General features: G+C 44.8%; 1 protein-coding gene across 1 annotated transcript in view; it reads left to right on the top strand.

Annotated features, from left to right (window-relative positions):
* The first annotated feature begins 2,921 nt into the window (after window positions 1-2,921).
* RNF168 (ring finger protein 168) overlaps window positions 2,922-22,561 on the top strand; it is a 225,542-nt gene continuing 205,902 nt past the window's right edge. Inside the window, exons 1-2 of the mRNA XM_029616843.1 lie at window positions 2,922-3,137; window positions 20,129-20,471. Coding sequence (XP_029472703.1) covers window positions 20,165-20,471 — 307 coding nt within the window. The 5' untranslated portion in view covers window positions 2,922-3,137; window positions 20,129-20,164. The remainder of the gene's footprint in view (window positions 3,138-20,128; window positions 20,472-22,561) is intronic.

Below are 22,561 nucleotides of genomic sequence, written 5' to 3'. Positions count from 1 at the left end.
AGGCTATGCTCTGCACAAGGGGCAAAGCCCCCCTGAGTCCGGCAAGAGCCAGGAGACGGAACCGTCTCCTGCACAAAACAAAAGCTAAAATTCCCTTTCTAGATTTTTTTTTTTTTTACAGGAAGAAGATCACACTAGATCCCTAAGGAATAAGTACTTGCTTGATCCACGAAGAAAGGAAGAAAAGGAAGGCTGACTAGCCTAGAGCAGGAGACCAAAGGGTGAGCTGCTACACCTGCTGGAGACAGACAAATACTGAAGGGTTACAGGATAGGCTCTGTCCTCATATAGGATATCCTTTCAGTTTTAGTCTGTCTCCACCTGCTGGAAAGGAGGCTCAACCCACAGTCTGGACTGATCCGGGTACGTACAGGGAATGAGAGTGATCCCACCTCTTCCAACACCTGGAAGTTTAGATCGATTAATTGGTGCTCCACTTAGCTCACCTGCATGTGCTCCTCTTCAGAAGGGACTTGCTCCTCTGCAGACGAGCTGCTCTCCTTCTGCCCATGAGCTATCTCACCGGGACCTGAAAGAGGATAGGCTGATTGTTCTTCCTGGTTCTTCTCATCCCTTTTGAAAACAGGCTGCCACTTCTCCCCTGTTGGTCCCTTTGCCTCCATCTCCTCCTCTGAGCTGTCAGCCAGCTGTTGTATGCACCAATGTGCCCTTCTTTGGCTACTTGGTCCTGGCCAATCACCATGTGCTACTCCCATGCAACAGTCACATTTGTACATGCTTTAGGTTCACATAATATGTGGGTGTATGTCACTTGATCTTCCTTGTTTCCTAACTGAACAGATCCCCAATCCCTTATTGAGCACTTCCTTATATACCACAAAATATCTAGGAAGTGTTCCTGTGCTATTGCTTTATTCCCTGGAATCGAATGCTAAGCAGCATCATACCAAGCTGCAGCGAGGACTACAAACTGCGTTGACTCTTGAAAAAGGTTGCTTACTGCTTCTAGTTCTGGAGAACTGGAAGCTCCGGTCCCTGAATTTAGCCACAGGGTACTGTCCCTAAGACCTGTCCAGTTTTATGGGTCAGGAGTTGAGAGAAAAGTAGGTTCTAGTAGGTGCATACAAATATCGAGGCAGCATTATAAAGATCATATGCTTGACTAGACAAACTATTCCAAACCGTCTATTAATAAAGCTTCATGTATACCATTGATGCTATTATAGTATCATGGTAGATAATATCTAACAGCTCTACATATCTCACAGATTTGTACCCTAGACATAAAACCTGGAGCGCTGAAGGCCCAAGGTGATTCTTAGGCTTCTTAGTGTGCACACATGCACAGGACCTTCATTGTAGGAGGACCTGGTATATCCCCACTAAAGATGTATATACTGTATATACAGCAATCCATACACACACTGATACAAGGTTTCCTAAATACAGTGCTCACCTTGCTGTTGATCAGGTTAGGCGGTATCCAATTCTACCACCCTTGCCACTGCTACTTCTGAGATGGTGCTGAGCACCAAATGTTCTGCAGCTAGTACTGCTTCATAAGAGTGGTAACAGAGAGGAGGCTGGAAACTTCAGGCCGGTTAGTCTCACCTCGGTGGTGGGAAATTAATGGAGATGCTGCTGAAAGAAAGGTTACTGAACTATCTACAATCCAGTAAGTTGTTGGACCCGAGGCAGCATGGACTCACCAGAGAAAGGTCCTATCAGACAAATCTAATTGATTTTTTTGATTGGGTAGCTAGAGAATTGGATCAAGGAAGAACACTCAACGTTATCTACTTGGATTTCAGCAAAGCTTTTGATACCATCCCACATAGGAGGCTTGTGAAAAAAATTAGAAGCTTTGGAGTGAGCGCCAAGGTGGTGGCATGGATTGCAAACTGGTTGACTGATAGAAAATAAAACCTGATAGGTAAATGGAACCTATTCTGAAGAGAGAGCCATATTAAGTGGAGTGCCACAGGGATCGGTATTGGGACTGGTTCTGTTCAATATCTTTGTAATCAACATTGTGGAAGGGATTTGATTTCCGCCGTAAATTGTAATGAGCAGTGTGTCACACATGTGAACGTGGTCTGTCAGGTATGTTACGATGAGAAAAAGGTTGAGAATCACTGATCTAGGGGATAAGAAATGGGGAGCAACTGACTAGCAGGGGGGGGCCCTCATGGCCCTGAGAGGATGGAAGAAAAATTATTGCCTGTGTGTTGCCTGCCAATTCATTATTGCCCATTGCCCTTTAATGCATACACAAGATACAGTGATTAAGCACTTCACTGGTAGGATCTAACATTTATGCAAATGAGGGACACCATCTCTCTTCTCCCCCGCCCCGGACCGGTCCTCAAGTTTCCAGTCCTGGTCTGTGGAAATTTTAGCAACCCCATTCAATAGGGTAGAATGCCTGCTTAGAATGGAGAGAAGAACATGGCTGGGGAGGGGCAAGAATATACTATTCTCTCTCCCTCCCCCAATGACATGGATTAATAGGATAATACAAACTTCTTCTTCCGAGCACGATTGTAATACTCCCTCACCCCGCGAAATCACAACATTTTTCTTTCCCTTACCCCGCCAATTAAAAGTACCTAATCATCTCGCCTCTTGTACCCCGGGCCGGTGCTTCAATTGGGGGGGGGGATACTCTTCACCACTGGACGCTGAAGTGCCAGCAACAAAAACCGCTATATTCCTCTTTCGGCGCCATGATGCTCTGCCAGCATCAAAATCATTTTTGGGGGAAGAAAAAACAGGCATGATCACGATTTCTAACTCTACTCATGATATTATATATTTTACGCCTCTTACATCGTAGCGCAATGTAACGTAAGAAAAGCGCGCCTAATTTTTCTGGGCTGGGAACAGAGACCGGAAGTAAAAAATAAAGCGCGGGAATTCTAAAGACGCGCGCGCTCACCACTCAGTATGGAGATTATTAGTACAGCTTAAGGTGTGGGCTGCTGATAGGCTGCTTGGGAGAGTTACGGGATGGCTGCTGGCTGGTTGCCCTGGGAAACGGTGTACGGAGGCGTTTACTGGTCAGCGCTTGGAGGTGGAAGCTTGTGGTTTCAGATCATTTGTGACGGACTCCTTAGGACGACAGGACTCTAGACAGTAGGACTAAGCTAGGGCTGCTTTCTTGTGCTCTGCCCGAGGTAAAACCTCTGTTTTTTTTGCCGCTTGTTGAACGTCTTTCTCCATGTAAATGTCTGTGAAGGCATTGAACACAGCTCCTTTTCCCCGATCGATATTACCGAGGGTCTTAGCTTTAGCACCCTTCGGAGGTTTGGCTCCACACACTTATCTGATGGAGCGGGGTTAGTGACTCAGCTTCTAACAAAGTAGCTGCAGGTTGCTCCGCAAACTCTTAATAAGCGTTCATCTTATGGCGATAGCTGAAATGTGAATTTTAATTGCGCGGTGAGGCTGTTTGGTGATGTACTAGCCAAGTAAAGGCTCAAATGTAGTACCACAGATCATAAGCTAAAACAATAAAAATGTTCTCTGTCATTCAAACAGTTAAGGTTGTGTAATAAACAATAGCATGGTAACTATGTTCTTGTTTTCTGCTAAGTAAAATGTATATTTTTGTAAACAGTTATGATGGCTCTACCGAATGACGGTATATAAAACTCAACAAATAAATGATGAAAATTAACAAACGATTAGGTAGATTGTAAATACTTTATTTGTGCCTTTGAATCACTTTAATATTTCCACAGCTCACCTGGTAAATAATAATGCTCACCTTGTGTCAAACTTTAACACAGGAAAAGCTGCCGCTAGGGCTCTGACTGATAGTGGGACGCGAGAACATATTTCCCTATGTTGGCTTTCCACTCCAGCCCGTATTACATTTAAGATCTAGGTCCTCATCCTTAAGGCTGTAAGTAGTGAGGATCCTGAATTCTTTTGCGGTTTATTGAAGATCTTCAGATCCTCCTTGTTGTGCCCTTCCTTCTGAGTAAAAAAACTTTGCTGTGCTCTTAACAGACATTCGCCATGGAATCTTTTCCAGGCCTTCCTGAAAAAATTGGGCGCTGAGGCTTCACTGGCTGTCTTTAAAAACAAGAAAACAATTAAAAGCATTTTTGTATGCTTAGGCCTTTAATTCATAGAGTTGAGTGTTGTGCTGCTAACTCATCATCCGAATGTCGAGTGACATTAGCTGTATGTCTACTGGCATGATCTTTATCTCGTGCTCACTTGTTCCATTTTCCGCCTTCTACCATGGCTCTTGATTGTGGTTTGAGTATTTTTTTTTTGGTTTGTTTGATTGTATTATTTAGGTATTTTATGAATGTTCTTATTGGTCTCCACATAGACCTTTGGAAATTGCTGACTAGGTTACTGGAAACAATCACATTTTGAATACTGTCAGACATTACAATTTTAGTTGTGCAAATACTGCTTGCACATCCTTAGTGAGTTTAGGAGAGGTAGCTAGCATTATGAGAGATTTTTGTATTTGCTTTATTATGTTATTTTGCTATTTAATGATGTCAGGTCCTGGCTTAGGCATAGGCAATTGCATCGGATGCCAAATTTTGAAGGTGCCAAATGCCCAGTCAAAAAGGAGTGAAACAATTTTAAGGAAGAGTCTGCTCTAGCAATTCACTTCAAATATATGCTGCTATGGCACTCCTGAGTTTGATGGGGGGGGAGGAGGGACTTCCACCACTTTTTACCTTTAGGGTCCTCCATCCCCTACTCTTCAACCCTGCCTATAGTCACAAAACTCTTAAATCCAACCCTGAATGGTGTATAATGTAAATGTCTTATTCTAATATGTATTTATTTTTATATACAGACATTTGTTTGCACATCACATCGGTTTACAGTGAAAACAATAAAAAGGATGAAAGGAAATTATATCTTAACAATTTTTTAAAGCGAACCAAAACCTCCCAGGGTTACTGGGCAGAAGAATTACAGATCAATTATAGAGTTAGTTTGGAGCTTAGAGGTAGGAACCGGTAACAGTAGATTTCAACCAAGGGATGGAGTAATTACAAGGAAATAGCAAGGGTGAAGGGGAAAACAGAACATTTTATACAAGGGCTATTGAGGGGGTGTTACAGCTTCTGGGATTGTCTTGACGTGAATGGGTGTCATGGGAAGGCTTGTTTAAACAGCCAGGTTTTCAGTTTCTTTTTGAAGTTTTGAGTGTTTGGCTCTAGCCTGAGGTCTTGGGGCATTGCGTTCCAGATTGAGGGACCAGCTAGTGATAGCGCTCGTTCTCGGGTCGGGTTGAGGTGTGTGAGTTTGGGTGAGGGAATCGGTAGGGTTCGTTGTTGCCAGATCTAGTGGACCTTCGTGGGGTTTGATAGTGGAAGGATGGGTTGAGCCAGTGTGTGTCTTGATTGTGTAGAGTCTTGTGTATTGTGGTGAGGGTCTTGAAGTGTATTCGAAAGTGAATAGGTAGCCAATGTAGGTCTTTTAGGATAGGGGTAATGTGCTCATTTTTACGTGTGTTGGTAAGGATTCTAGCAGTGGCGTTTTGTAGCATTTGAAGGGGTTTGAATGTTGTTGCTGGGAGTCCTATGAGTATAGAATTGCAGTAATCTATTTTAGAGAAGATTAGTGCTTGAAGGACCGTTCTGAAATCGTTGTTTAGTTTATAAAATTTTTATATACCAACGAGGTAGGAGGGGGCCTTAATTTTTTTAGAATGTGGAGTTTGTAATAGCAGTCCTTCATTGTTGTGTTTATGAATTTTTTTAGGTTGAGTTCAGAGTTTAGGGTGACACCAAGGTCTCTTACATTGGGTGAAACTGGGTGTAGGGTTTAATTGGTGGTGATATCAGATAGCATTTTATTGTTTGGTTTGTGCCATATTATCATGAGCTCTGTTTTTGTGGTGTTTAGTGCTAGGTTCATTTGCGAGAGAAGTTGGTTGATGTTAGGTATCCCAGAGTTGGAGTGTTTTGGGTATGGATTCAGTGATGGGGATGAGAATTTGGATGTTGTTGGCTATATGAAGTGTTTGAGTCCACGGTTCGCTAGAAATTTGCAAATGGGGAGCATATATATATTGAAGAGTGTGGAAGATAGGGAGGAACCTTGGGGCACACCTTGAGTTAGGTTGATAGGATCAGATTCACTCTTGCCAATTTTAACTTTGTAATGTCTGTTTTCTAGATATGATTTGAGCCATAGTAAAGCATTGCCTTTTATGCCAATTTCAATTAATCTGTCAATTAGGGTCTTGTAGCTAATGGTGTCAAAGGCTGCAGAGATATCTAGCATTGCTAGAATGTAGGACTGGCCTTTATCTAACCCTCTGAGAACTGTGTCGGTGAGAGAAATTAATAGTGTTTCGCTGAGGGACTTGCGGAAGCCAAATTGGGAGGGGTATAGAATTTTGTGGTTTTCTAGGTGTTCCATTAATTGTTTGTTTACTATTTTTTCAAGAAGTTTGGATAGGAAAGGAAGAATGGATATGGAACGGAAGTTGGCTGACTCGGAGGGATTTAGATGTGGCTTTTTTTTTTTTAATATGGGTTTGACTATGACACCTTTTAAGGTGGTTGGTACACTTTAAACTGCTTTGGAGTCCCTCTGGAGGAGGAAGGCAATATACAAGTCCAAATTTCTATACACATTGAATAATTTTAAATGAGACAAACTAATGCAATGTTACTTGAAGATATAGCCAGGGTCCTCCGGATAAATTTTAAGCTGTTTTTAATTTTTAGTTTCTTAGCATCCGGACAGATGAATTCCGAACGAGTGGGTTTTGCACCTCTACCAGCAGATGGAGACAGAGCAAAGCTAATATCTCAGTATATATACTTCTGCAGTGACATCAGCCTGCCAGTATTTTCTGTCTCCAGCAGATGGTGGACATGTCTCCCTACTGGGGATTGCTTCAAGTGTTAGAAGGAAATTTAATTCGCCTCACTCTCTTATGGTAATACAAGTGATCTCTCCCCAGTTTAGAATTCCTGAGGTGATTTCTGTGGTCCCTCAGATGAGTGCCTTGGTCTGGTAGCTGTTTTTTTCAGCTGGCTTGGACTTAGCTGTTGAAACAGCTGAAGGACAGTAGGTGCAGAAGCTGAGAGTGGCGGTGACAGTATATGCTCTCTCCCCCTGCAGCCAGAGGCAGTCTCTGTACTCAGCTGGAACAGGCAGAGCTCAGGTAAAGCTTAAAAAAAAATAAATAGAAGGTGGGTTTTTAGTAAGGTTTCCTCCGGTCGCAGTGCTCAGCACTCCAGTCCAACATTCATTCCCGCCCCCGAGGGAGGTTAAGGGACGTGGGCAGGCTGGCGCATTGAGCAGCCCTTTTAGGCTAGGCTCCACTCTTAGGCTTTTCTCTGTGTGCTGTGTGGTAGGCTGCAGTGGTCGTTTTCATGCTTTTTTTCCTGCACGTTAGGCTGCCCTCTTCAGGACCATCGGTTTGTGCAAGTACGTCTGGCTGTGCATCCAGATTGTGTGCACAGTCTTTGGACGCTTAGTTGGACCCATGCTTGGGTGTTTTTTGGCGTGAGCTAGCCTGTACGCCCAATCTGGGCTAGGGTGCTCACCTTTTGGGCCCTCATCATGCGCCTAACTTTGGGACGCATATATTTTACAGCATGAATTCAGCTGGATGTACATCTTTCAGTCGCCTGTTAAGCATACTGAATGACTGATGGCACCTATAGCTAAGAAACCTAAGTGCCTTTCCCTCTGTGCTACCTGTCATATTTGGGCATCACAGCCTGGTGTTCCCTCTAACGTGTGCTAGTGCTGCTTAGTGGCTCAGGGAGAATTACCTTCATCTGATTTTACTAAGCCAGATTCTACTCAGCCTGATGAGGGCCTGGGTAAAGATATGTCAGAAGGGGCGCCTGACCTTGGAACTCCCTTGACTGGTTCATGAGCAGGAGAAGGTAGCTCAGTGGGCATAGGATAGATGCCTTCTGGTTTTAGCATGGATCCTTCTGCCTTTTCTTGGGTGGAATTTTTTCAAGGATCGCAATCCTTTCTTCAGGTGCAGTCCTCTGCCCTGACCGATCCTGCCAAGTCAGAGTTGCAGGTGGTGACCTCTGACATGCCTGGTACTGCTGTTAAGCGCCGAAATACACCTAGATCGGCAGTCGGTCTTCTCGATATGGATCTGGATGGCACAGATGATGAGGCTGATCCTTACTCTCTGGATGGGGAAATTTCTCCAGGACTGGAAGTGTATAGGACTATGTTGCGGTTCTTTCATAGAGATGAATTACTAGCTCTTATTTCCCAGACATTAAAGATGCTGGGAGTACCTGGGGATGATTCCATGTCTGTGCCAAAGAAGAATCCTATATTGGTTTCTTTGCGAAAAGCCTCTTGTGTTATGCAGGCCATTCAAGAATTGATTGATCTTGAGTGAGTCGCCCCGGAGGCTAATTTCAGATGGGGATGAGTCTTGGAAGGCCTATACCCCCTGGATCTAGTGGCGCCAGAGCAGTTGCATTTTCCGAAAGTGGACATGCTTGTGTGTGTCATCCCCAAGTGGATAACTATCTCCTTGGAGGGAGGAGCAGCCCTGAAGGATGCGCACGATAGGAGGATCACGGCTATTCTTAAGCAAGCGTTTGAAGCAGTGGCAATGACCATGCAGATAGCTTCTTGTTCTCTGGTGGCTCGCTCCTGTTTATTTCTTTCAGGAGGTCGATGAATCTAGTGTGAATTCCAGGGCAGTTATGGAGCCAGCAGCTGCCTTTTTGACAGATGCAGTCTGCGATTTGGTCCGCAGCTCAGCCAGAGGGGTGGCTTTGGTAATAGCAGCCAGGCGTCTGTTATGGCTGAGAAATTGGTCAACCGATGCAGCGTCCAAGGCTAATCTTACAAAATTGCCCTTTATAGGCTCGCTTTTGTTTGAGAATGAGTTGGAGAAATGGCCAATAAGTGGAGCAAGTCCTAGTTCCTCGGTTGAAGGAGGATAAGAAGCAGATGCTACGCTCCTTTGGCATGAGAGGGCATGCTAGGGGATCCAAGTATTTTCGACCCTACAAAGGAATGACCTTTCAGAGGACTTGACCTTTCAGTAGTTCTTAGTCCATTTGTCCCAGACAGGCGCAGGGTCAGGTAGTGGAACCTCCCAAGCCTCCCAATGAAGGTGTGCTGACCCACCTCAGGAGATAGGCGGTTACCTCTCTCTATTTTATCAGAGGTGGGTCGAAATTACATCAGACCACTGGGTCTTGAAGGTGATACAAGATGGATATGTGCTAGAGTTTTGCAGTGTTCCTCGGGACATGTTCATGGTGTCTCCTTGCTACTCCCTGCAGAAGAGGCAGGCAGTGGAATGTACATTGTTAAGGCTCCCCAGTCTGAGGACTGTGTTTGATGTGCCTATGTCTCAAGAAAATATGGGCTGATATTCCATTTATTTCGTTGTGCCCAGGAAGGAGGGATCTTTTCGTTTCATTCTGGATCTCAAAGGGGTCAACTGCCATTTGCAAGTGACTCATTTTCGCATGGAGACATTGCGCTCAGTGATTAAATTCCGTGCAAACAGCATTTTTGACTTCCTTGGATCTGTCTGAGGTGTATCTGCATATTCCCATCCAGCTAGAGCACCAACATTTTCTGCAATTCGTCGTTTTGTGCTGTCATTATCGGTTTTAAGCACTGTCTTTTGGTCTGGCCACCGTGCCCAGAATGTTTTCCAAGGTTATGATGGTGTTGGCAGCAGAGTTGAGAGAGGATGGGATCCTGGTTCACCCATACTTGGATGATTGGGCCAAATCTCTCTGGAAGAGAGCCTCCTGGTGATGCGCAAGGTGATCTCCATGTTGCAGGAGCCTGGTTGATTGGTGAATCTGCCAGGTGCAGTCTTCAGCAATCCCAGTTGCTAGAGTATCTTGGTATTCAGTTTGACAAAAGCAGGGGAGGTTTTTCCTGCTGGAAGGTTGTATTCAGAAGTTGCTGGCGCATATGCATCTGTTGATGAACACAGTACGCCCAACAGTATGGTCCTATCTACAGGTGCTTGGTTTGGTTTGATGGTGGCGACCCTGGAAGTGATACCATGGGCGAGGGTGCATATGCATCCTCTTCAGTGCTCCCTGCTGCTCTTTGGAACCCGTAGTCTCGACTATTTGATTCAACTCCACCTACCGCCGGAAGTCTGCTTTCAACTACACTGGTGGTTACAAGCGGATCATCTAAGAAAGGGGGTTTCCTAAAATCACCTCACTGCCTAGTACTCTTGATAGATGCGAGCCTCCAGGGTTGGGGATCTCAATGTCGGGAACTGACTGCACAAGGGAGCTGGAGTACAGAAGAGTCTCTCTCTGGAACATGAATTGGCTGGAAGCCTGGGCGGTCTGGTTGGCATGCTTACAGTTCAGTGGCAGGTTGCAGGGTCAAGCTGTCTGGATAATGTCTGACTTCAACAACAGTGGCTTACATCAATCGGCAGGGAAGAACCAAGAGCCAGCAAGTGTCACAGAAGATACTTCTGCCCATTCCATAAGTTGATCTATCTTCAGGAGATCTCAGCCTAGCACATTGCAAGTAAAGACATTGTAAGAGCGGACTTTCTCAGCAGGTAGAGTCTGGACCCAGGAGAATGGGTATTGTCAGACGAGGCATTTCAGCTGATAGTGGATTGCTGGGGCCTTCTGTTTCTGGACTGCTGGCGACTTCTCGCAATGCAAAGGTTCCTCAATTCTTCAGTCGCAGGAGAGATCCAAAGTCATTGGGCATCAATGCTCTCATTCAGGAATGGTCAGAGGACAAGTTGCTGTATGCCTTTTCCCCGTGGCTTATGTTTGGCAGAATGGTTTGGAAGGTCGATAATCACAGAGGGATGGTGGCACCAGATTGGCCCAGGAGACCATGGTATGCGGACCTGCGGAGGCTCCAGGTAGCCGCCCCCCCCCCCCCCCCCCCCCCGGTTTCTGGCACACAGGGATCTGTTGCAGCAGGGGCCTGTTCTTCATGAAAATTCGGTTCAGTTTTGTCTCACTGTATAGCCTTGAGTAGGCTTGGTTACTGAAGCATGGATATTCTTCTGCGTTTATTGCCACCTTGCTACAAGCAAGACAATTCTCCACTTCCTTAGCCTATGTGTGGGTTTGGTGAGTGTTCAAGGCTTGGTGTGAAGATCAAGGGGTGCTTCCTAGTTCAGTTAAGATCCCACTCATTTTGGAATTTTTGCAGTATGGATTGCATAAAGGGTTGACCCTTAATTCCTTACTTGTTTCAGGGTTCAAGTGACTGGTGGTCCCTTTTTCGGATCATCCAGATGTGGCCCATTTCTTGCGGTTACCTGTGCCCTTGTGGAGTCTTAATCTGGTTTTGGATTTCTTAGCAGGCCCTACATTTCCACCGTTGCATAACATTTCATTGTGGTTGCTGACATTGAAAACAGTGTTTCTTGTGGCGATTTGTTCTGTGCGTAGAATATCCAAGCTGCGGGCCTTGTCTCGCTGGGAGCTGTTCCTTTGCGTGACTCTAGGTACGCTACAGCTCCCCACAATTCATATTATACTTACAGATGTCATTGTGCTTTTCCCCTTCTTCCCAAACTACTGTCACTTTGGCAACAAGGTTCTATTTACTGGGAGTAAAGCAGCAAACAAGAAGAGGCACCTAGTGCTAGGGCCAGAGCCCATAGAATGTCCACTCAGCTTTTTGTTTCTTTTGATCAGAACAAGCTGGCGATTGCTTTTGCCAAACAGATGATCTCCAGTTGGCTAGCAGGTTGCAACTTCTGTTATACCTGATGAATGGGCTTGAATCTTATAGGCTATGTCAAGCCTCACTCTGTCCGAGCAGTGCCTATTGGCACTGGTTTTGTTCTATATATATTTTTTTTTTCATGGGGCTGCCCCTAGCTAGGGATTCACCCATGTAGAAGGACTGCCATTCTGCTTGTCCTAGAATAATTTAGAGTTACTTGCCTGTAACAGGCATTCTCCGAAGATGACAGGATGTTGATCCTCACAAGACTTGCCCACCTACCCTGTGAAGTTGGGTCTCCACTTCATGGATTTTCTTAGCCAAATTTATTAGACTGAAAGGACACTGCATGGACGTGTGCTACAATGATTGTCATGGGCAAGTTCAGTGAGGCTCAGACAAGTTCTAGAATCTTTAACATAAGTTTTTCATTCCAGGCTCCATTGGATGATGTCTTCTATATGTGAGGAGTGATATCTTGCTGTTCTTGGTAAACACAGGACAAGCAGGATGGTAGTCCTCACATATGGGTGACATCATCAGGATGGAGCCCAATCACGGAAAACTTCTGTCAAAGTTTCCAGAACTTTAACTGGCCCCTACTGGGCATGCCCAGCATGGCACTAACCCTTCAGTCTTCTTTTTTTCCGCTCAGCAGTAGCCTCGCGGTTTAGGAGCTCTAAAGTGATTCCTGACAGGAATTTTTCCTCACGGAATTATTTAAAGTTAAATTGCCCCACAGAGGTCCCTCCTAACTTTTCTTCGACCTCGGTACTTCGGTAAGTTTTTCTCCGTTTTTCCGTCGATTACCGTTGAGTTTGGCCCTTGCGGCCTACTGGCTGTCGACTGTACCACGGCTCGATTTTTTTTCAATGGCCATGGAGTCTGGGTTCCGTCGGTGCCCAGACTGTACTCGCACCATGTCTATCACAGACCCCCATGGAGTCTGTGTAATGTGTTTAGGCCGTGAGCATGATGTCCTGACTTGCACCAAATGTGCCCTCATGACACCAAAAAGTCGCAAAGCCAGAATGGAGAAGATGGAGCTCCTCTTCCGTGCTCAGACCCCGACTCTGAAGTATCAGTTTTTCTTCTCCCCTGCCGTTGAAGCAGAGAGCTATGCTGGATATGCGTGAAGTACCATTGTGATCTTATTTTGAACAACTGTATATAAAACACCTACATAAAAATATTTATGTATTTCATTTCACCTGTGCAAATATGTCTGGTTGGACTTTCAGATAAGCTGAGGGTGCATTGTGTATTCAGTCTGTTAACAAATGAGATTAACTTCTACAAATTCTCACACATTTTCTTGTGTGGTGCCTCCTATTTTTGAATTCTTTATCAAAAGATAACCATATGAAAAGTACCTATTTTCAAATTTAGGGATTAAAGTGATGACATAACTGTTTGTTTAGTCTTGCATTTGGGACTAAGTAGAGATTATATAGATAGATGGACCAAGGTTTGTAGGTAGCGTCTAAATGCCAACTCATAGTTAAAAAAAAAGTATTATGGTTCTTTACATAAGAACATAAGAAAATGCCATACTGGGTCAGACCAAGGGTCCATCAAGCCCAGCATCCTGTTTCCAACAGTGGCCAATCCAGGTCATAAGAACCTGGCAAGTACCCAAAAACTAAGTCTATTCCATGTTACTGTTGCTAATGGCAGTGGCTATTCTCTAAGTGAACTTAATAGCAGGTAATGGACTTCTCCTCCAAGAACTTATCCAATCCTTTTTTAAACACAGCTATACTAACTGCACTGACCACATCCCCTGGTAACAAATTCCAGAGTTTAATTGTGCGTTGAGTGAAAAAGAACTTTCTCCGATTAGTTTTAAATGTGCCCCATGCTAACTTCATGGAGTGCCCCCTAGTCTTTCTACTATCCGAAAGAGTAAATAACAGATTCACATCTACCCGTTCTAGACCTCTCATGATTTTAAACACCTCTATCATATCCCCCCTCAGTCGTCTCTTCTCCAAGCTGAAAAGTCCTAACCTCTTTAGTCTTTCCTCGTAGGGAAGCTGTTCCATTCCCCTTATCATTTTGGTAGCCCTTCTCTGTACCTTCTCCATCACAATTATATCTTTTTTTGAGATGCGGCGACCAGAACTGTACACAGTATTCAAGGTGTGGTCTCACCATGGAGCGATATAGAGGCATTATGACATTTTCCGTTTTATTCACCATTCCCTTTCTAATAATTCCCAACATTCTGTTTGCTTTTTTGACTGCCGCAGCACACTGAACCGACGATTTCAATGTGTTATCCACTATGACACCTAGATCTCTTTCTTGGGTTGTAGCACCTAATATGGAACCTAACATTGTGTAATTATTTGTTTTTATTGGAGGCAGAGTTTTTAAATATTTCTTAGCAATGTAATAGGTGGATCATGATCAGTGGATTATGCATCTCTACTGGCAGATTGAGACAGAGTAAAGCTGACATCACAATATATATATATCCCTGCACTGACATCAGCTTGCCAGTATGCGCCAACTCCAGCGAATACTGCATCTCCCTACTGGGGATTGATTAAAAAAAAAAAAAAAGAGAGAGAAAAGGAGGAAATTAATTCATCCTGCTCTCCTGTGGTACTACCTTATTGTCCTTCCCTCAGTTGAGTTTTCCTGAGGTGATATCTTCCCATCCCTGCCTCAGATGAGTGCCTTGGTCCAGTAGCTGATTTCGGCCAGTATTTACCTAGCTGTGTAAAAAAAAAAAAAAAAAAGCAAAAAAATAGCTGAAAAGCAAGTGGGTGCAGGAAGCCAAGTGTGACGGCAAAGGTCTATGCCCTTTTTCCCTGCAGCCAGAGACTAACGCTGTACTCAGCCAAGTCGAGCTGAGCTCAGGTTAAAAAAAAAAGAGAGAAAAGAGGTAAGGTGGAGTTGATTTTAGCGATTCCTCTCCCCTCCAGTCTCTGTGCTCAGTACACTGATCCAACGTCTATTCCTGCCTCTGGGGGAACTTAGGGGACTCTGGGAGCTTGGAGGGTTGAGCAGCCTTCTGGGCTAAGCCACGCTTTTAGGCTTGGATTGTTTGCTACGTAGTAGGCCGCAACAGTGTTCACGTGCCTTTTCTCTGTGCATAAGGCTGCCCTCTTCAGGTACATCGGTTTGTGCTTATGCACCCGCTGAGCGTCTAGTTGTGTGCCTAGCTGGACGCTCTGTTGTATGCCTAGGGGCACCTAGGTGGGCGCTCAAGTTACATACGAAGTGAATGCTTGGGTAGGTGCTCAGTTGAGAATCTACATGAATGATGTATTAGGCGCTTAATTTTTGAGCGCCTATTTTTTTTTTTCCCAGTTGAGCGCACAGTTTTTGGACGCCAGTTGGAACATACTGAAAACTCTATGGCGCCAATGGCAAAGAAGCCTAAGTGCCTGAACCTCTGTATTGCTTGCCATATCCGGGCATCTCAGCCTGGTGTTCCCTCTAACTTGTGTCAGCACTCTTTTTGGAGGCTCAGGGAGAATTGTCTCCATCTGATTTTGCTAAACCCGGTCCTTCCCAGTATGATGTGGGAATGAATAAAAAAAAAAAGAGCTACCAGAGGTTTCACCTGTACTTGGGGGTTCCCCTAACTGGTTATTCAGATGGAGGAAGGTAGTTCAGTAGGCGCAGGACTGACACCCCCCTGGTTTTGGCATGGACCCCTCTGCCTTTTCTTGAGTGGAAGTTTTCAAGGCCTTGGCCAATCTTAACAGATCAGGATCACAGGCTGCAGTTTCCCGTGCACCTGGTGCTGCGAATAAGCGCCAGAGTATGTCTATATCTGCTGTGGGTCACACCAATAGGGACCTGGATGGCACAGATGTTGAAGCCTATCTTTTCTCCCTGGAGGAGAGAGAAAATTCCTCCGGGGCTGGAACCATATAGAACTATGTTGCATTTCTTTCAGAGGGATGAATTACCAGCTCTGAATTCCCAGACATTGAAGATACTGGGTGTGCTGGAGGCTGATTCCAGCCAAAGAAAGATGCCATTTTGTTTTCTTGGTGTAAAGCCTCCTATTTCTTCCCTTTTATCGAGGCTATTCAAGAATTGATTTATCTCGAATGGTGCGCCCTGGAAGCTAGTTTTAAAGGGGAACGAGCCTTGGAAGGGTTGTGCCCCCTGGATCTGGCTGAGAGAGAGCAATTGGATGCGCTTGTGTCTGCTGTTACCAAGCGGACGACTATCCCCGCAGGTCATCCTTAAACAGGCCTTAAAGCGGTGGCAATGAATTTGCAGATAGCTTCTTTTGCTCCTGTTTGCTTCTCTCTCATGAAGTCGAATTTTGGTGTGAATTCCAGGGCAGTGATTTGAACAGGCAGACAGCTTTTTGGCAGATGCGGGCTGCGATCTGTTCCTCACTTCGGCAGCTATGGCTCAGGAGTTGTTTGACCGATATAATCTCGAAATCTAATCTTACAAAATTGCCCTTTAAAGGATTACTCTTATTTCGAGTGAACTGGGGAAAAATGCCAATAAGTGGGGTGAATCCCAGGTTTCTCTGTTACAAGAGGATAAGAAGCAGATGCTGTGCTTTTTCGGCATGAGAGGTCGTGCTAGGAATTTCAGACACTTTCAACTCTACAGAGGAGCAGATTCTCAAAGGACTCAGCCTTTGGGCAAGTCTCAGTCCTTTCGCCTACTGAGCCTGGAAGAGGTGCAAGCTCATGTAGTGGTTCTCCACCCTCCCCCCCCCCCCCCCAAGCCTCTCCATGTAGATGTAGTGACCCACCCCGGGAACAGGAGGTAGGGAACTACCTGCCTCTTTCTTATCTGAGGTGGGTCAAGATCACATCAAATCAGTGAGTTCTGCAGGTGATAAGAGATGGCTATGCTCTGGAGTTTCTCAGAGTCCCTTGGGATGTTTTCATGGTGTCTCCCTATGACTCTTTGCAGAAGAGACAAGCAGTGGAGTGTAGGCTGACATGGCTTCTCAACCTGTGGGCTGTAATTCCAGTGCCCATGTCACAAGAAAATATGGGCCGGTATTGCATTTATTTTGTTGTGCCCAAGAATGAGGGCTCCTTTCGCTACATCCTAGATCTCAGGGGAGTCGACCATCATTTCACATGGAAGCCATATGCTCAGTGATAATGGCAGTTTAGTTGGAGTTTCTGATGTCTCTGGATTTGATACAGTCATAATTTCATATTCCCAGCTGCCTGGAGCAGCGCCCATATCCTTTCCAAGGTTATGGTAGTGATTGCGGTGGTGTAAAGAGGATTGCATTTTGGTTCACCTGTACTTGGATAATTGGCTGATTTGGGCCAAGAGTCTGGAAGAGAGCCTTTGGGTCTCAAGCAAGGTGCCTCATTGCTACAGTAACTAGGTTGGGTGGTGAACTTGGCCAAGAGCAATCTACAGCCATCCCAGACACTGGATTCAATTTGACACGAAGCAGCGGTGTTCCTGCCAGAGGGCCTCATTCAGAAGCTGACAGTGCAGGTGCAACTATTGACAGAAAAAATATGCCAGACCAGTGTGGTCTTATTTCCAGGTTCCCGGGTTGATGGTGGTCACCCTAAAGGTGGTTCCATGGGCAAAGACGCATATGTGCCCTCCTCAGGGCACACTGCTGGCTTGTTGGAGTCCATCTACTCGAAATGGCTTTGCCTACCAGTGGAGATCAGCAGACCATCTAAGGAAGGGGTTTTCTCTACAATCACTGGACAGGCCAGTACTCTTGATGTATGCTAGTCTCCATGGTTGAAGGGCTCGTTGTTAGGAGTTGACAGCGCAAGGGCGCTGGAGTACAGAAGTCTCTCTGAAGCATCAGTTGGCTGGAAGCCTAGGCTGTCCTGTTGGCATGCCTACAATTTGTTGACCGATTGCAGGGTCGAGCGGTCTGGATAATATCAGACAATGCGATGACAGTGGCTTACTTACATCAATCACCAAAGAGGAACCAAGAGCCAGCATGTGTCACAGGAAATAGCCCAACCCATGGAATGGGCAGAAGTGTATCTTCAAGAGATCTCAGACTCACACATTGCAGGAAAAGACAGTGTAAGAGTGGACTTTCTCAGCAGACAGAGTGTGGACCCAGGAGAATGGGAATTGGCAAACAAGGCATTCCAGGTCATAGTGGACCACTGGGGCCTCCTGTTTCTAGACCTGCTGGTGTCACTTCACAATATGAAAGTTCCTCGCTTTTTCAGTCGCAGGAGAGATCAAAGGTACTTGGGCATTGATGCCCTCGTACAGGAGTGACCAGAGGTCAAGCTCTTATATGCCTTCCCCCATGGCCCAGTTTGAGTAGAAGGATTTGCAGGGTCAAGAGATACACAGGGATGGTGCTTTTGGTGGCACCAGCTTGGTCTAGGAGGCCATGATATACAGATTTGAAAAGACTCCTGAGGGACCTTCCTATCCGATTACTGGTTTGCAGGGTTTTACCATGGCAGTGACCTATTCTTCACAAAGATCCAACTTGATTTTGTCTTTTTGGTATGGCCCTTGAGAGGGCTAGGTTGCTAAAGTGTGAATATTCTACTGCTGTGATTGCCACCTTGCCACAAATGAGAGATTTCTCCACTTCTTTAACCTATGTGCAGGTTGGTGAGTGTTTTGAGGCTTGGTGTGAGGATTGAAGGGGTCCTCCTTGTTTGATTAAGATCCAGCTCATTTTGGATTTTTTTGCAGGTTTGAGTAAGGGGTTGGCCCTTAATTCATTGAAGGCGCAGGTGGCGACTCTTGCCTGTTTTCGAGGTCAAGTGGATAGTGGACTCTTGTCAGCTCATCCAGATGTGGTTCATTTCTAAAAAGGGGTGAAGCATCTTTGTCCTCCCCTGCAGTTGCCAGTGCTCTTGTGGAGTCTTAATCTGGTTTTTGGATTTCATGGCATGTCCCTCTTTTTCAACTGCTGAGTAGCCTTCCTTGAGGTTATTTATATTAAAAACAGTGCTTCTTATGGCAATTGTTCTGCATGTAGAGTCTCCAAACTGCAGGCCTTGTCTTGCCAGGAACAGTTTCTGCGAGTGACACCGGGGGCAATACAATTGAGTACTGTTCCTTCTTTTTTGCCACAGATGGTCTCAGATTTTCATTTGAATCAATCAATTCCCTGCTGACTCTGGACAGAGAGAGATATGGATAAATATTGCCTGCTAGATGTTTCTGAACCTGTCAGGAAGATGGACCGGCTGTTTATACTCCATGTTGGGAGTAACCAGGGTGAGCTGGCATCACAGGCTACAATAGCCCACTAGGTTAAGGAGCTGGTCAAGCTGTGTATATGGGTGCTGAACAGCCGTTGCTTAGTCACGTTAAGGCTCGTTCCACAAGGGCTCAGGCAGTGTCATGGGCAGAGATTAGATTGCTGTCTCCTGTTGAGATTTGCCGAGCTGTGAATGGTCCTCCTTACATACCTTTTCCAGGCATTACCATCTGGATGTACAGGCCCGGGAGGATGCAGCCTTTGCATGTGTGGTATTGATCAGACCACGGGCAGCCTCCCGTCCTGTTCAGAAGGAGCTTTGGTACTTCCTACTGGTCGTGGATCCACCTATCTGAATGCTAAGAGAGGAGAAATTACTACTTACCTGATAATTTCCTTTTCTTTAAAAAGATAGGTGGATCCACCTCCCTGCCCTTGGCTGCCGGATGTTTGTGCTGTTGTCTTCTGTGTGGCTGCGGGTTCCAAGTATTACTGGTAAGTGTCAATCCAGTCTCTAGACTTCTGTTATTACACACCTTGTCTAAGCTCAGTGGTTTCCTGTTAGTCTAGTGCTGGTGTGGTTGTCTGTTAATAATCAAATGTTGTTAGTTTGTCCACAGTTGGCTTTTGCAGAGAATACTGGCGGGATGATGTCAGTGCAGGGTATATATACCGTGACTTCAGCTTTGCTCCATCTTCATCTGCTGGTACAGGTGGATAACCCACTGATTGTGGATCCACCTAGCTTCATTAAAGAAAAGGAAATTATCAGATAAGTAGTAATTTCTCCTTTGTATATGCTATTTATTTTGTGTCTAGGTGCTGTGTGTTTGACTGTTCCTAGTGTACATTGCTTAGAACCTGGGAAAAGTGATTTTAAAAGCCTCAAAAACAAATTAGCAGCAACAAAGTGTGATGAAAGTGAGGAAATAAAGGGAAAAAACATGTCACTTGGCTTTCAAACTTTTGACTGGTGACCAAGTTTTCTTTTCTACTCAGCCTTTTAGGATCTGCTTTGACTCTTGATAAGTACTGAGAATGTATGGATAAAATACTAGATGAAAAAGTTATTGTGGTAGAGGGGGAGTATGGGGCACACACAGGGTGATCTCTTAAGCCTTCTTCCATTTGGAAAATACTCTTTAAAAAAAAAAAGAGCTAAGAAAATAAGTCATAAAAGAATGAAAAATACAAAAATAAATTGGAAAAACTTCCTCTGGCTCGTAAAAATTTTGACTTACCACCAAATTTTTTTTTCTAAATATTTTTCCTTTTTTATTGACAGTAATTCTTAATGCTTTATATCCTCTCTTTGTGTTGCAGATGTTACCTTAACATATCTTTTTACATGGAGTCGAGATGCCACAGCCAAACAATACTCCACTCTCTCTATCTGACATCCTCTGCCCAATCTGTAGGGAGATCCTGCTGGAACCAGTCACTTTACCATGCAACCATACTCTTTGCAATCCTTGCTTCCAGATGACTGTTGAAAAATCCAGTTTGTGTTGCCCATTCTGCCGTCGGAGGGTTTCCACCTGGGCCCGGTATCATGCTCGTAACAAAACCTTGGTCAATTCAGAGCTGTGGGAAAGGATTCAGAGGGAGTATCCCAAAGAGTGTCAACATCGAGCAAATGGACAGGATTCTGAGGACCTGGAAGAAGGTGAGATTATGATGACGTTCAGAAGGGCCAGGGAAAGAACCTCATTTGTTTGTAGCAGAGGTGAATAAGACTCATAGAAACCATTTTTTTTCTGCCATCTATTTCTAGAATTTATTTTTAACATTTTAAAGTTTTCCAAAGTGGTGGTACAAAAAATTCAAACAGGATACTTAGGGCTTGATTCATAAGGCTCTTATCTATTTTATCTTTGTGAGCCCATTTAGAAGTGAAGTTTGCTTTTAGGAGAATCACTACCTTGGGGAGGTGATTAAGGATTAAAGCCTGGGATTTAGAAGTGTTGATTTTGAATCCAATAAAGGTTTTGAACTGATGTAACACTTCTATAACATTCAGCAATGAAATCAGGGTTTGAGATATCAAAAATATTATATCCCCAAATGACGCATGTTTGTGCTGTTTTCCACTCTTCCACTTCCTGTTCATCCAGATGCACGGGTTTATGCACCCCTACCAGCAAATGGAGACAGAGAACAAAAGGTTTGCTGACATCATCCTATGTGCTGACCTCAGCATGCCAGTATTCTGTCTCCAGTTCGTGGGCAAGCATCCCAAACTGAAGTTCTTAGGTAGAAAGCTGAAATCCAGAACCTCCAGGGTAGCATTCTCTGAAAATGCTCCCTGTTCCACGCACAGGTCCCCAGAGGCAGGCAGAGCTCTAGAATCTCAATGCGTGGATGAGACGATAGTGCAGGGAAGAGGAATTCAGTTTTGTAAGGAACTGGGGAACCTTTTGGGGAAGGGGGAGTCTTTTCCGAACAGATGGGCTCCACCATAACCAGGGTGGAACCAGGCTGTTGGTGCTAACCTTTAAAAAGAAGATAGAGCTGCTTTTAAACTATATCAAAGAGAAAGCTGACAGTCACTCAGCAGCACATGGTTCGAAGGGAGGTATCTTCAAAGGATACTAATAAAGCATTAGAGTTGGGGCATTCCAACAGAGAGGTTCCAATAATAAGAAAAGTAGTCAAAGTGCCTATAATTAAAAACTCACCTGAGCTAAAAGATTTCAGTTTTTTCCTTTCAACTGAAAAGCAGAATGTTAATACAAACAAAAAACATACTTTGAAATGTTTTTATGCTAATGCCAGATGTCTAAGAAGTAAGATGTGAGAATTAGAGTGAATAGCAGTGAATGATGACATTGACTTAATTGGCATCTGTGAGACAAGATGTAAAGAGGATAACCAATGGATAGTGCTATATCGGGGTACAAATTATACTGAAATGATAGAGAGGAGCATCTTGCTGGTGGGGTGGTGCTTTGTCTGAGATGGCATAGAATCCAACAGGATAAAGATCCTGCATGAGACTAAAAGCACAATCAAATCTTTATGGGTAGAAACCACTTGTGTGTTGGGGAAGAGTATATTGATAGGAGTATACTATCATCCACCTGGCCAAGATGGTGAGACGGACAGTGAAATGCTAAGAGAAATAAGGGGAGCTAACCAAATTGGTAGTGCAGTAATAATGGGAAATTTTCAATTACTGCATTCCCTGTACGTACCGGATCAGTCCAGACTCCTGGGTTATGCCCCCGCACCAGCAGGTGGAAACAGAGCAAAACTTGTCAGGCTCCGCTATATATACCAGGGTGCCGCCCACAGCCTGTCAGTATTTCTCTGTTTCCAGCAGGTGGTTCGGGTGCATAGCTCACAGCCTGGTAGAAAAGTTTGTGAGAGTTTAAATTTTTGGAACTTGGGAGGTTAGTCAGGCAGGATCTGGGTTTTCTTGCTGCTTCCTCTTGTTTTGTGTTAAGTTTAAAAAAAAAAAAAAAAAAAAGGTTGTTTCCTCTTCAGTTGCGAAGTGCCGGTCAGTGCTCCCGGGAGGTTGTCAGGCCCTGAGAGGGCCATCCCTCCTGGTTGAGCGCTTTGCTGGGGCTTGGGGTCGAGGACTCCACCATCCACAGCCCAGCCAGGGTGATACCGGGGAGCCCGGCTCACTCACCCCAGCTGGACAGTTTCAGGACCTTTCGGGGAACAGTGCCGGTGAGTGTTTAAAAAAAAAAAAAAGAAGAACTTTTTCTCCCGAGCGGCGGCTCCTCGTTCCGACTGAGTTTTTGGTTTTCT

This window comes from Rhinatrema bivittatum, chromosome 9 (genome assembly GCF_901001135.1).
Source record: "Rhinatrema bivittatum chromosome 9, aRhiBiv1.1, whole genome shotgun sequence".
In the NCBI taxonomy this organism is placed as follows: domain Eukaryota; kingdom Metazoa; phylum Chordata; class Amphibia; order Gymnophiona; family Rhinatrematidae; genus Rhinatrema; species Rhinatrema bivittatum.
Note: the sequence above shows the minus strand (reverse complement) of the source record. Positions and strands in the feature narration are given on the sequence as shown.